Here is a 14743-nt window from a genome sequence, read left to right as displayed (position 1 = left end):
CAATGGATACGGGGAGACAGTCTAAGATCCCTTCCAGGATTACATATTGTCCTTCTGTGTCCAGTCTGGTGTGCATTACATTCAATGGTGTTCCTGGTGCCACAGAAAGAAGCACAACACAGCGGGAGTATGTGGTCCCAACAAGTGTGCCGCAACAGCACCTATGCATGCCTTGTAGGCCTGGGGCTGTTAGATGAGTCTCCTGTGGGAGTGCAATGTGGATCTTGCATCTACGCAGGTATTGATGCACCCTATATTGTTTCATATTATTGGCTAACCCCCGCACATTCCAAGTCAGTAGCACATATAGGGGGTCATTTTGACCTTGGCGGACGGCGGAGGCCGTCCGCCAAGGTACCGCCGCTGAATGACCGCACCACGGTCAAAAGACCGCGGCGGCCATTCAGACATTTCCTCTGGGCCGGCGGGCGCTCTCCAAAAGAGCGCCCGCCGGCCCAGAGGAAATGCCCCTGCAACGAGGACGCCGGCTCAGAATTGAGCCGGCGTAGTTGCAGGGGTGCGACGGGTGCAGTTGCACCCGTCGCGTATTTCAGTGTCTGCTTAGCAGACACTGAAATACTTTGCGGGGCCCTCTTACGGGGGACCCTGCAGTGCCCATGCCCCCAGTCCCCAGGGGCCCCGCGGCACCCCCTACCAGACCCGCCAGGAACAGGATGGCGGTAGGGGGTGTCAGAATCCCCATGGCTGCGGAGCGCGCTCCGCAGCCATGGAGGATTCTGAAGGGCAGTGGTAAACCGGCGGGAGACCGCCGGTTTACCCTTTCTGACCGCGGCTGAACCGCCGCGGTCAGAATGCCCTCGGGAGCACCGCCAGCCTGTTGGCGGTGCTCCCGTGGTCGGTGGCCCTGGCGGCCACCGGCCGCCAGGGTCAGAATGACCCCCATAGTGTCCCCAGCCTACTGTGATGAGTGGTCATGTTGTGTCATATATATAAGGTAATGTATCATGACCTACCACCCATCCCCCTCCACGCAATCTCCCATCCAAAAACCTGCATGCCATTTCTACAATGTGTTGAGCACACAAATGAAAAAAGAATAAAACAGAACAACTAAAATAGTTAGCTCATGTCCAACTTAGAACACCCCATCCCAGACCAGTGCACCAACAGGTTTCTGGCCAGCAGCACTAAAATGCTGTAATGTGAAATGTTAAACCAGACGTAATTGTATCACTAAGTTTGGAAGGGGGATAGTGTCAACAGGGTAGGGGTAGCACAAAGAAAAGGTGCTCTTGCAGCACCCAGACCCAGCTTTAATAGCTCAGACCCTACTCCCTATGCATTTTGTGAACTCCATTGCGATCTAAGTATATTACCAATTAAAGGGGACCCTTGTGATCATATCAGTACTCCTCTGCCATCCGTGGGGTGACCAGCGGGCCCCCCGAAGTAAAGAATCACACAAAGTCTGAGGTATGTCCAGTATTTCCACACCAGGTTTGCCTGTTTCCAACCCAGGAGAAGTAGAAGTGGAAACTCTGTGTTCCACTTATGCAACTGCCAGTGCACTTTCCTTGGCTTCCTGTTCCTTTGAGGGACCCTCTGTGGGGTGTGGTCCGCGAGAGTGCCATTGTTTATATGACTTCCATTGGGAAGATGTCTCTGACATCGTCGGATGCGAGGTGGTGATGCCCCTATCTTCCAGTCAGGCCTATGCCTTGTCTGGTGACATATAGAAGGTAGTACTGTTGTCTTGCATAATCCGAAGTGTGCTATGAAAATGTAAAGCATATTTAATGACATGCTCACAAAGGCACTGCTTCACCTCGAGGAAGGAGGACCTCTTTCGCTGTACTTCCATGGTAAAGTCAGGGTAAATATTAAATTGAACGTATTCCACCAGCCATGGGCCCCTCGCCTGGGTGACCTGTAGGATGTGATCTCTGTCTCTGTAATTAAAGAGGCAAGCGACTACTGTTTCCATTGGGCCCACTGGCAGAAAACTCCAAATATGGAGGTTTCCACAGGTCAGCCCAGTGGAAACATTGTAATTGGGCCCTACATGGGGCCTCCACATCGGGCTGTTATAGTTGGCTGACCTCCCAGGGCCAGCAACTTGAGACAAGGGTGAACAGCCCAGACAATCAACAGTATGGGAATCGGCCGAGGCTGTATAGCGATTAGTGATGGATACCATGAAATGGGCATTAGGTACAGGGCTGTCAGAAAGCAGCGCCCTTGGGTGTCCATCCCTGAGGCCCCTAAGACACCTTGGCCTGTAGAAGATGGTAAAACTTTGACATTACCCTGCCTAACAATCCCCAGATGCGTAGCTCAAAGCAACTCATCAGCAGTCACAGTATTGGCAAAATTGACAACAACACAGTCTCCTTCAAATTCCTTGCGGGCAGGCCCAGTCCAGGATACTCTGCATGCAAACAGAACTTCCGGAAACAAATTTAGCCGATGCCGGACATGATGGTTCAATCAATGGATGGCCAATGTCATCAGCGGCTCAGTACTTTCCGTAGCATGGGACTTGAGCTTTGGAACACTGGCTAAGATAAGAACATATGGGCAGGAAGTCGAAGGTAAATTAAGAACAGAGTCTCCACTGGCCCTACAAGGTGCCATACTAGGCAGATAGGGGGCCGGAGCCTGCAAACTAGTCTTTAATTCTTAGTCGCTCAGGAAAAAAGTGCATTCACAAGTAGTTGGAACCTGGGTAATGCCCTAGGAAGACTCAGGATGCAAGGGTATAGGTTGTGATGAGGGTGTGCAGATAGGAGCCCCAGGAACCCCAGGTACCCAAGGTGCCATCTCAGAAACAGTTGCTTGAGGGGCCATAGATGTGGTGGTGGGCATATTGGCCACACTTGGGACAATAACAGGGCCAGTCCGACTGGCAGTAACCTCCATGAGAGCAGGGAGTTTATTTTCAATGGCCTCCAAACGGTCCAGCATTGGCAGAAGACAGGCTGACATCACAATTTTCAGCACATTGATCAAAGTATTGGTCTCAATATTGCCCCCAGGACAGAGAAGACATTTGGAAAGGTAGAGTCAATACTGTCTGGGGGCATGGACTGCTTAGCAGGGAGAGAAATAATAAACCAGGGCTGCTTACCTCATTTTATATGCTCAGAGAAAGACTGGGAACATTAGAAACTGGGGGGGGGGGGGGCATGCGAGGAGATGTCCCAGTGCAGAACAGGCCAGAGCTCTCATTTGGGTACCTCCCCAATAGGGACCGACTTTGCCCTGGGAGAAGTGGAAGAGGGCATGTCCAAATTGTCCAAAAGAAGGGACAGTCTCCTCTCAGCAAGCTGTATCTCTTTATCTATAACACCAATAGCTCTCACAAGAAAATTGTCCATGGTGGTGTTCCTGGTTGAGTGGTTGGTAGCCACAGTACTCAAAGCAACCAACTTGTGCTTCCCCATCACAAAACAATGCCCAAGCTCCACACTGACAAGTGGTTCCAATGCAAATAAAATCTAACCAACCCAGGCCTCACAGGGGGTATAAAAATGTTAGGAGAGACACCTTGAGCTAGGAGAAGCAAAGATTTACCAAGAAAGTGATGAAGTTTAACTGCAGGGTCAAGGGGGGTGGCCGCTCCGGCTCTTCCTGGTGCTGACAGGTGCAGGACGGGCCCGTCCTTGGCCCAGGCCTCACCCAGGGTGCAGCCCGTGTAGCCAGAGCCCAAATAACACTATACGAGCTATAGTGGGGGGTCCTCGGCGTCCCCAATCTCGTGATGGTGCCTCCTGGGGCATGAAGTCCCTGCAACAACAGGCAGCTGGCAGCAATCAGTCTCAGCGACTACCAAACAGTGGGAGTCTGCGTCGATCCATAAGCGTTACTCAGGGGTGTATCCTCAGCATCCCCTGTCTCGTGACAGCACCTCCAGGTGCAACTCTCCCTGGGGCACGGAGTAACTGCAACAGCGGGCATCAGGTAGCAATCAGGCACAGTGGCCCTCAAACAGGAGGAGCCTATGATGTGCTTTGAGTACTACGGGGTGTCTCCTCAGCGTCCCCTGTCTCCTGACGGTACCTCCAGGTACAACTCTCCCTGGGACACAGAGTCCCTGCAACAACAGACAGCAGCTAGCAATCAGATGGCCACTGAGTGTAATTAACATATATGAGATATGAGAAACCAAAACAGGAAATTATTTTTCCAAGAAAGGTTCTGTTTAGGGAAAAGAGAAGAGATCCTAGTACTGAAACTTTAGGCACACTGACTGTCATGGCAAGGTGTCATGAACAATATTCAGAGAACCAGTGGTTTGAGAGGTAGGCAGAGAATAATTGTAAAGCCTTGTCCAGGCACCCCAAGGAGCAAAGGGTAGTAAGAACAGCCAGATTATACTCTATGTCAAAAATTATTGAGATGTCAACCAATATGAGAGTGGATAAAAAACGACAGGCAGAGCTGTAAATGTTGTGTGAGGGCAGTTAATGGATGTCTGTTTGTAGAGGGTTAAATTGGTTGGAAAAAGGTAGCGAGTGAGGCAAATGAAACACCAGGGCCTCAAGAGTTTTTGAAAGAAAGGGAAGTTGACATCCTGTACTTATTTGGATATGAGTCATTGGTTATGGGATCTATCTATTAGCAAAAATAGGACAACCACAATTTTAAAGCATTCAGGGTCTGAGTTTAGGTTGAGGGACTAGTTAAAGAGGAAGGAGGGGCAAGACAGAAATCCAAAGGATACATCTAATTTTTACCAGATGTGGTTTAAAGAATCAGATGAAGAGCAGGATATATTTTCCAACGTAGAAACTGGCATTGGCTTTTCAGTAGATGATTCAGTCAAACCTTTAAGTTGGGTAAAAAAACTTGACAGGTAGAAACTGAGTCCATGAAGGTTGAGTGCAGTGGTGAGAACAGTAATGAGTGTGTTGCTATGATGGAGAAGGTAGACGAAATGTAGGGTGCAGATTCAATAATAGCGAGGGTAGTCTAGATGTGGTGACGGGTGGGGTTAAGGAAACGTTTTATGGTGTGAGAAGGTCTATTTGGATGAGGCTTGGAGACAAGATGAAGCCAATTTAGTCTGCAGGTTTGGCCATGTTTCAAGTGTGGGTTAGAGTGCTGCGTATCTCATTATGTGCACGGTGGTGCTGTTGGGAAAGAGATTCCTTCTTCTCTGCAGATTCATGCAAATGTATGTCTTGGGGCTCTGAGTGGTTGGTGACAGACAAGATAGGGAACAGTTAAAAGAGGTGGCAAATACATGGTATACATAGTAAGAGTTGCCAGGAGGGTGTTACTGAACATGTCAAAAGAGAGACTTTCTGACAGTCAGTCAGGTTCTTCTGTCTGTGGTTCAAATACTCAGGACTTGTATATGGGGTGTTTTGCCCAGAAATCAACATCTTTTTTGGCAGTTTTTATAGTACAAACCAGGCCCATGGGCATCACATAGCCTTTTAACTTACTCACACTGTGTTCCAATTTTTCCCTTTACCTAGTGCACATGGAGATTAAGAGACTTGCCCAGAATCGCAAGCTTTTGCGCTGAGACTTGGATTTGAACCTGTTTCTTCTTATTCCAACCTCAACAGCTCTGATCCCTAAGTCATAACTCCTCCTCTTAGAGTCATGAGAAATGGTGAACGTAATCTTGGTCGGACCGATTATCAAAGAGTGGTTAGAGGTAGAGGGCTTGATTACGTGAGTGACGTGGAGACAAGAATAAAGCCCATTGCTTTGCTCCCTAATGACAGTGCATGCATGTTAAAAATTGATTGATCACCAGACGTTGATTGAAAACAGTAGAATCCAAGGGTGTTTTCACATCAAGATTGAAGCTGCAAAGCACCTTAAGGAAGGAAAGATCAGAGAAGAATGGAGGATAGAGCTCATGTCTTCGACAACGTTATCTGTGGCTCAAGGTAGGTGGAAGAGAATGGAAGATTGTTAGGACAGATTTAGGTTCAATAATTTAGAGTCATGGAACCAGGAAGGTATAAATTGTTGGATGTGTGAGTCACAAATTACAGGATATATGGTGCTCACGTAGGTAGCTGTTTCTTAGTACAAAATGTTGTGTGTGCAAAGGGCAAACTGGGTCAACAACCGCTATGGATGCAGATTTTGAGATTCCTAGGATGCAAGTGGCCCTGAGGGTACTCAATTTAAAAGGCTATGGTCACAGAGCACACATGGGTACCTATTGCTCAGTGTTTAGTTCTTGAGGTTTCTTGGGGTATTGCTCTGGTCACTAATGGCACCATAACTATCTGTTGGGACAAGGATCACTGAAAAGTGCTACTTCTCCGAGTTTGCAGGATCTTGTGTGGAACTGTCAATCACACTGGGAAAAGTTCTCAAGTTTAAAAATGTGATAGTCTTAAGCCCACCTCATGTTCTTCTGTCCAGTCATTGGAATCTCCAATTATAATTAACTGGAATGTTTTACCAATAGTTAGTTAAATGTTTTTGAGTATTTAAAATACGATTTGCACTAATTAATTTTAGTTTGCCTCGATATAGGATGACTTACACATCTTACAGGCTTCAGCTATTGGGACGAGAAGGTAATAATTCTGGCATGGTGGCTAGCCCCCAAGCCCATCCAGGTGCGAACGTGCACAGACAGGCGCACCTTAAGTCCACCAGTGGTGCGTCCACTGCGTGGATGTGAGTACCGTCTGTTTGAGTACTCCTATGTTCCCTGACACGCAGGCCCAGATTTATCAAGGGCTTGTGTTACTGCTGCATCACACAGGGTGATTCAAGCCCTTATGTCAGATTTACAATGCTACGTAGAGCCAACTGCCATGGCTCTTCGCAGCATGATAAATCTGGAGTAAACAAAGGGTGTGCAAGTCACTGCCTTGCATTGCTTTGCGAAGGGGAAGAATTCCCTAGGTGGAGCGTGGGTGTTCCCACATATCCACCCATGGTTTTTGGCGCATTTTCAGATTTAGTAAGACTAGTAAACTTAGGAATACATCAAATGATGCACCTTCCCAATAGAGATGTAACAAGGAGAGATACGTCTACTTCCACTCGTTATTTCCTCATTCTATGTCTTACATTCGGCAGCACATACAGAAAGAGGAAATTACCTCCAAGGAATGGTTTTGTGGGAGAAGGTGTCCCTTCCTGCACAAAAACAAACCTGCCTGTAATGCAGACACCCCTGCACCATGGCGCAAGGGTGCCTGCATTGGAGCTTAGCAGCCACAAGTGCATCAACGCAGAGAGAGCAGAAATGCATGATATGTTATTACTTATGGTGCATTCCTGCTCTCTCCATTTGATGCAGCCAGTTGTCTTGCTGCGTTGCGGCAAATGTTTAAAGAGCTGGCCCACAGTGCTTCAAATTAAAATACAGAAGTCCAGGTACAGTGTCCAGAGTACCAGTTTGCTACCGAGAAATGCTGGTACTCTCCCATTAAATCCATTGTACCGCTGCTGAGAAGTGCTAGAGCTTCCCCTTTAAAATTTAAGAAGGGCAGGTACTCAGTTCCTAGAGAGTACCGGCCCTTTTACAGCACTGCTGACATACGAAGAAACTAGAGTACTGCCTTTCAAAATGACAGCTGTGAGTGGAGCAAAATGGAGAGTGCAAAAACTTGGTGGAGAGCTTCTTACTCCCACCATGCTCCAAGGCTCCAAGGCTATTGCACATAACACAGTGCTGTGGGTGCAGAGGGGCACCATTTGCTTATAAGGCCAATGCGACCCTGGAAATGTTTGCTATAAATACATTTGAGACAAAAATTGCTTCCCTTTGCTGTCCCCTTTATGTGGGTGTTCAAATTTAGTGTGGTATATAGAATGGCACCCAAGCGTTTTGCTGAAGTAATGGCTCTAGGTGTACACCTTTTTGTTCAACTGTCCATTCCAGTTCATGAGAACTTGCAATTTTGTTTAGGGGAAAGGACAAGGAATTCTGTTTTTTGGGAGTTCAGCTTTACCTGTGTAGTTTTATCCACGTTTGCATTTCCAAAATGATTGTGCTTAAGTCACGGAGTCTCTTTGGGCAGTCCATTTTTAGGAATATCTGTGTGAGTGTCATCTACGTATGGGTGAAATGAGACACAAAGTTGCAACAGAAATTCACCTAGTGGTTCAATGTAAAAGTTAAACAAGATGGGGGCTGATAATGCAGAGTTTCAACATGGTAGATGCTGCAATGGTGAACCTTGAGATAAGATTTTCCAGTTTGTACTTGATGGAAACTATTTTCGAGCATAACTGGAACCACCTTAGGAGAGTTCTCGAAATCCATGCATTCCATAGGAGACTAAGCATCTCATTGTCTGCAGTATGAAGAGGCTTGTTTCTGTAGTGTCCAGCTCTAAAGTTAGATTGGAAAGGTCAGAGAAGGTGGCTGTCATTGATAATTGAGTTGACCTGCAACACAATTCCTAGTATTTTTTATGGGCTGCTCTCATCGACTCACAATCAGTAGCAAAGTAAATGTAATCTGGAATTGCGCGGGCTTTGCCCCCTCACATGGTTTGAAAAGGCACACAGAGTTGACAATCGCTCCAGTAATTCAAAAGAGCAGCATGTTCCTTTACACATGATTTAAAAATGCTAATGTTGTAAAGACTTAAAATTCACAAAATGGAACATTTATTGGTCACTCAGACCAGTATAAGTCACAAGCTGTATGGGAATCACAGGCAAATTCCTTGCATGAGCAGCAACAAAGGACTGGCACTTGTTTTTCAAGAAGTTTACACACTCACCCCCACACATACACATTCCCTCCCCATGCTCATGTCACAAAGATTAAAGTGGTCATAGAGGCTTGAAGCTACTCAGAAAGACAACATCCCTTTAAAAACATATCGTTCTATATTTACAAATGTCATAGAGTGAAACACAAAAACAAGAAGTATCTTTTACAACAGTCATCAGCTACACTGTACAATAAGTATCGGAGAGTTCTTGGTACCACAGATACAGAGTTGCTTGAAGGCGCATTGAATTCTACCGAGAGGCTGCCTGAGAAAGATCAAAAGACATAAGGTTATGTTACATGCAGTTGGTTAGTTCTTTTTATCATTGGTATAGTTATGGGGTGCTATAAGAATCCGAGGGGCCCCTTAAGTTGAAATACTTTTGGGGGAGGATCAGTTAAGCGTTGCACATTTTACTTGTCCTATTTATAGAAGGCCACCCTCGCTTTGGAAGGCAGAGGTGTGCTGCACAAAGATGCTAAAGAAAACGTAGGTGATACGGTTCAAGAATCATTTGAGTTGTTACTGTGGAGGCGTCATGTAGAGTGCAGCAAATAAGGGGCTTCGAAATCTTGAGAGTGGGGAAATTCAGTACCATCACGACCAGTTGTAATCACTGTACCTGCAGCTTGCATTGATGGTTGTATTTCATCCTCATTCCTCGTTGCATAGAAACAATATAGTTGTGCAATTTGCAATGCACAACACAAGAAAAATAAACACGGGTATAGTTTGTAGGGCTGTACGGTGTAGCAGAGAGGAAAGGGCTCAAGAAGAGGCTGTTTTGTTTGAGGGTAGACTCAGAGAGCCAGAGGTGCTCCTGGAAGAATGTTGTGAGGGCGTTTCCTTAACCCCATAGTTCTTTTGCTGATCTCACTCTGTTCACAGTCTGTTGTAAGTAGAAGATCACAGTTCCAGTGCATCATACACTGCATGAAGTGTTGAGTTTTGAGGTACTCTGTTGGGCTTGCATTAATGTTTCTTGCAGAGCTCTGATGTTTATTTCAGGTAAGCCTATAGACATCCCCGCTGAGGCGGGTCTTTCATCTAGCATGGTTCCCTCCCGGAATCCAGCATACCTCATGGGAAGAGGATAGCGAGTCGTTGTCTTTGAAGTATTACACTCTTTTGTCACTTATGGGTCATTCCTCACCACATCTCTTTTCTCATCTCAGGAGGGAACTGGTATTTATTGCGGATCCTGCTTTTTTTGATGTCCAGGTATCATCCATATTGAATGTGTATGCTCTGATATTACTAATTGATGGCCCAGTTTATGCATTTCTGTAACTATTTTATATTTGAGTAAATATTTACACTTCACCTCTTGTTTGTTGTATCTTTCAGCAGAACGCTTTCTTACTAAATTCTCCCGCATTTTCTCACCCTACTACTATGCTCTCCCTAAGCCTTCCACATAGTCTTCCCTCCTCCATCCCCCTTTACTCATCCCAAGCCTTTGGGTTGAGTAAAGGAAGGATATACTCCCAATTAACACTTCTGGATTTCTTTCCTCCTCCACCCCTCCATTACTCCAGTCAATCTAACTAACAAAATCGCATATCCGCGGCTCAAATTAACTCATAATAATACTAAAACTGTACTCATTATTTCCCTATACTAATCCATCACTAATTCTTGTTGGGTTCCAGAGTAGAGTGCTACTCACCGAAAAGCGCTTTGGCGCCTCGTCAGGGGTAGTAAGCGCTATTTAAATACGATTACAATACAATACAATAACATAATGTCAAGGATAACACAGGCAAATTCCCCCAAGGAATAGTTTTAAGCACATTAAAAGGCACCAGATATAAAGGTGACTTATATGCTACAGGGTGCATAAAGTGGGACAGAGATCGCTGGAGCACCGAATACTCGTTGCTTTGAGGTAAAGATGCTCACTATTCTGGTGCATGTGCTATGTTGAGAATGAAGAGTGGTGAGGGAAAAACCAGCAAAAAAATCCAATAATGAACTTTATATGATATGTGGGCACAACGCGGTGCTTTGTGCCAACTTACAGAGGAGATCGAGAATGAACTGGTGGCTTGTGGACTATAAGAACTCCACAACACTTCCAGGTCCAGTTTAAAATGTTGGCACCAGGTGGGGATGGAAGGATCCCAACACTCAGTGGTTGGAATGTGTTTCAGTTATGGTAGTGGACTTCTTCCCAGGTGCCTCCCAACAGCTTACTCCACCCCGTGTCCCTCATTGAAGCACTGTCCACAACACATTTGGATAAGGCCCAATGGTAGAGGATGTGAGAAGCACCAAAGCAGCTCCAGCCATAAACACCAAACGGATTTCCTGTAGATCCTGCCGCATCACCCACCCCAGTTTTCTCTATCTGCACCTTCCATACATTTAACGTTTATATATAGGAGCAGCTTCTTGTGGGCAACTTTTAAAACAGGAGATCGGGTGTTAAACATAAGGTGATTTCTCACTCTTTGTGTGACTTTTATTGAAGCTAGGTCGTTTTTAAGGGCAAAGGGGTGGGAAGAATTAATTTTAAAAAAAGTGTTTTGGTCCAAAAGAGGGAATTGCACTCCGAAACAGGGAGACTTGACACTGGCAGGTTGATGCCCAAAACGAAAAAATAGCAAACGAAATGCCTAAAGGCTGTCCAGCTATCACATATACTTCAAGTTTTAACTCATGGTTATCTGTATGTCACTATTGAATGGAGATACACTTAACACATAAACTTATCTTTGTATTTCCTCTGGCTGTAATTCATTGAGCTACAAGCCCATTGTGTCATTTTGATCTATTTAACAACTGGAACACTTAACATGAAAACATTTCATCAAGTAAAATTCTGACTAAAATGAACACATTGTTTTGTATATGAATGGAATGCAACTACATTTTCAATTAATTTCATATATTACTTTACAAATAAAATTGGAAAACATTTTGACGTTCGGAGTTTATAATTATAAAAACTGTTCCCTGCATACATTTAAAAAAAAGGTTTCTGTTTGTTTCTTTTTAAGATGCTAAGTTTCGTATTAATAAGTTCTTAAAATTATTTCGATAAGTGTAAGTGGATTTACTTTTTTGACATGTTAACAAAATGTGGGTGTATATTAAGTATTATCTGCATGATGTATCAATATGGTCATCGTTACCATGATAATTTGTTCTAATATTGCACTTTATGACAAAGAATTATTTTACCATTTCTATGTAGTATAAATAATAGATGCTACTACTGCCTAATTTAATATTACACAATGTATAGATCTTCGAAACTTCGAGGATAAAATGTTCAGATTGCCATGTCAGGATTCATACATTTGACCTGGGCCTCGTGGCAGATGCTGTGGCATTGAGATGTAATTACTTTGAGCTTTCTTACCGGGTATAAAAAAAATTATAAATGTATTAAATATTCCCAGTGTCTAAAGAAATATTGTACAAGGGATGAGAAACTAAAATATTCCCAGTCCAGATATATGTTTACATGATTCATAACGTGAAGTGAATTTTCGTAACATTAAATACAGCTTTAATCTCAGAGTGAGGGTTTGAGAAGTTGGCAATCTCTAGCTACTCCTGGGATTTGTTTTTCTGTGCTCAGTTGTATCAGATGTGCGATAAAATTAAGGAGACGCCATCCTTCCTGACTGATTAAATTACGGCGTTTTAATATATGGATCTTAGGGCTTTTGGTAATCGTATATTTAGGATAATGTGCTGTTATTAGGGTGGGGTAGACTTGTTTTTTAGGAACTTCTTTTTAAATAGTGCGTGTTTTATTTATGAATTGATTTGCTTGTAATTCTGTGTTCGTATTTATTGTTGTGCTTCTGTGATCAACATCTTGATCAAATAAAGTTTTTTGACAGTAAAACAGTAAAAATTCTCAGTGTGATATCTCATATATTTGGTCACGTAGTTTAGGTATTTGTTAATAAGATTGTGCTCAGTTTAAATGTACCTGTCTATTAGTTCAAGTCGATGAGCTTTTAACTCTGAGTATTATGATTCGTCTACGAATTGACAAGCCACCACAAAAAAAGTCTGCTTCACCTTTCTCAGTACAAATGAACTGAAAAACAATGAAACTTCTTATTTCCGGCGCCCAGAAAAGATAAACTGTGGTCTTAAGCGCTATAAAAAGAAAATATGGCACTCGAAAACTAAAGACTTTATTTTATATTGACCCATTCAATCACGTTCAGAAATACGATGCTTCCTTTAAAGAAATCAAGACGAATCAACCATTTGAACGCAGTACCGTTGAAGTAAAATGTCACTCGCAACTTACAACGCTTTGAAACCGCAGATGTCCGGTTTGAAGCGCTGCATAAAAATAGTGTTTCTCAGTATCGTTTTGAGCGACACTGAGGCAAACAAAAAACGTCTCCGTAAAATCTAGGATAGGGTTTAAGAAATCCGATGTAATACCTTACTGTAACAGGATGAGATTATGACAATACCGCACCTGCATGTTTTTTTAAAATTGGTTAGCCGAAAAGGAGCACTGATGTTTGTTCTATGTAGCGATGTATTTTACGATGAGCGCGTTTACTAGGCTGTCGCCACTTAACTACAGATGTCCGTCCCTTCCATATAAGTCTGAAGTGGGTGACTAACAGGTCATTTGTAAATTACCTGATGTGACGCAAACAGCCTTTTAATTACTGCATGCATTCAACCAGTCTGTTATTTTACTTTATAGAGGACTTTGTGAGAGACATATAACTCATAAAAGGCACGCGAACATTTATGAATCCGAGAACGTTACCAATACTTGTAAAATCAGATTAGTGGCTGCAAATAAAGTATAATTATACCGCTCTGTATCTATTTATAACACGCACAATGAATGTATCTGGGTTGGGCTTCTCACCTCGATGTGTTTGAACTCAGAGGCCTTCAGCGTGCTCGGGAAGGTGTAGAGAAAGCTTTGCAGCCACTCGCGACTCTGCTCCTGGCCTCCGGGCGAGTCCTCTCGCAGGCTGTACACCAGCCGCACGGCCTTGGCCATCTCCACCAGGTTAGACTCGCGCTTTAGCTCAACGCCCCCTAGAGCCGCGCCCAGGAACTGCCGCCCAGGAGCCGACGCTTCTTGGAACATGGGGAAGGTGATGTTGAGGCTCTCGATGGCAGAAGCGTTGCCGTTTACCGCCTGCAGCAGCGGGTTGGGGGACACGCAGGAGTGCATGCTGCGGGCACAGACCTGCTCGAAGGTCAGGTTCATGCTGGTCGAACGCAGATCTCTCACCATCTTGTCCAGCATCAGCAGCTCCTCGAAGGCGGCAGAGGTCAGGATATTTTTATCTTTAGCCACCGCAATGAGGGAGGCGTAGGAGCCCTCTGTGTACAGCCTCTGCGCCGAGAAGAGCCCCGAGTCGTTGGTAGGGAAGTGTTTTATTATAAAAGCCCTCTCGCTTTTGGCGGGACCCCCGACGGGAGTGAACTGCTCCTCGATGTCATTGGATAGCCTCTGGGGCAGGAAGTAGAACCCTGCTCCCAGTCCTGCAGACAGCACCACGGGCACCAGCAGGAACCACCAGGGATGCCTGGCGATCAGTGCGCCCAGCAGGCCGAAGCCCTTGGAGAGGGGCCTCTCCAAGCAGTTCGTGCGGCAGGTGGGCATGGTACGTTGAAGAGTTTAACACCCGGGCGCAGACCCCCAGCACACTGAGGACCAGAATGATGTGGACAGACGGAGAGTGCACGCCGAATAAATAAAAAAAAAAATCACGAGATATCGGACTCAGATACAAAAGTCAGATCTGAAAACCTCCCTTCAGCAGCCACTGGTCCGGTTGATATGGATTTCGCAAAGTAACAGAAGCAGCGTATTGTGGGAAGAGGAAGTTAATAAATAGGCAGATATTCCCCGTGGCGACACAAAGCAAACACATCGACCGACCTTAAGACCTGTTGTGGTGAACAGGGTGGCACCTAGTTTTATTTGGAAGCTGTTTGTTTTTTTTCAGAGCCATATCCCTGAAGATATATTAGGATACATCTCTGATAAGGATGACGTGCGTAATTAACAATCCTTTTTTACCAGCATAGTACTGATGACAGGAAATTCCAGTCGC

General features: G+C 44.8%; 1 protein-coding gene across 1 annotated transcript in view; it reads right to left on the bottom strand.

Moving 5' to 3' along the window:
• The window catches only part of LOC138261841 (patched domain-containing protein 3), a 441476-nt gene extending 427042 nt beyond the window's left edge, over positions 1 to 14434 (bottom strand). The window contains exon 1 of the mRNA XM_069211320.1: positions 13540 to 14434. Within this exon, the coding sequence (XP_069067421.1) occupies positions 13540 to 14289 (750 nt within the window). The 5' untranslated portion in view covers positions 14290 to 14434. The remainder of the gene's footprint in view (positions 1 to 13539) is intronic.
• Between the last annotated feature and the right edge of the window lie 309 nt (positions 14435 to 14743).

Source organism: Pleurodeles waltl, chromosome 10 (assembly GCF_031143425.1).
Source record: "Pleurodeles waltl isolate 20211129_DDA chromosome 10, aPleWal1.hap1.20221129, whole genome shotgun sequence".
Lineage (NCBI taxonomy): Eukaryota > Metazoa > Chordata > Amphibia > Caudata > Salamandridae > Pleurodeles > Pleurodeles waltl.
Note: the sequence above shows the minus strand (reverse complement) of the source record. Positions and strands in the feature narration are given on the sequence as shown.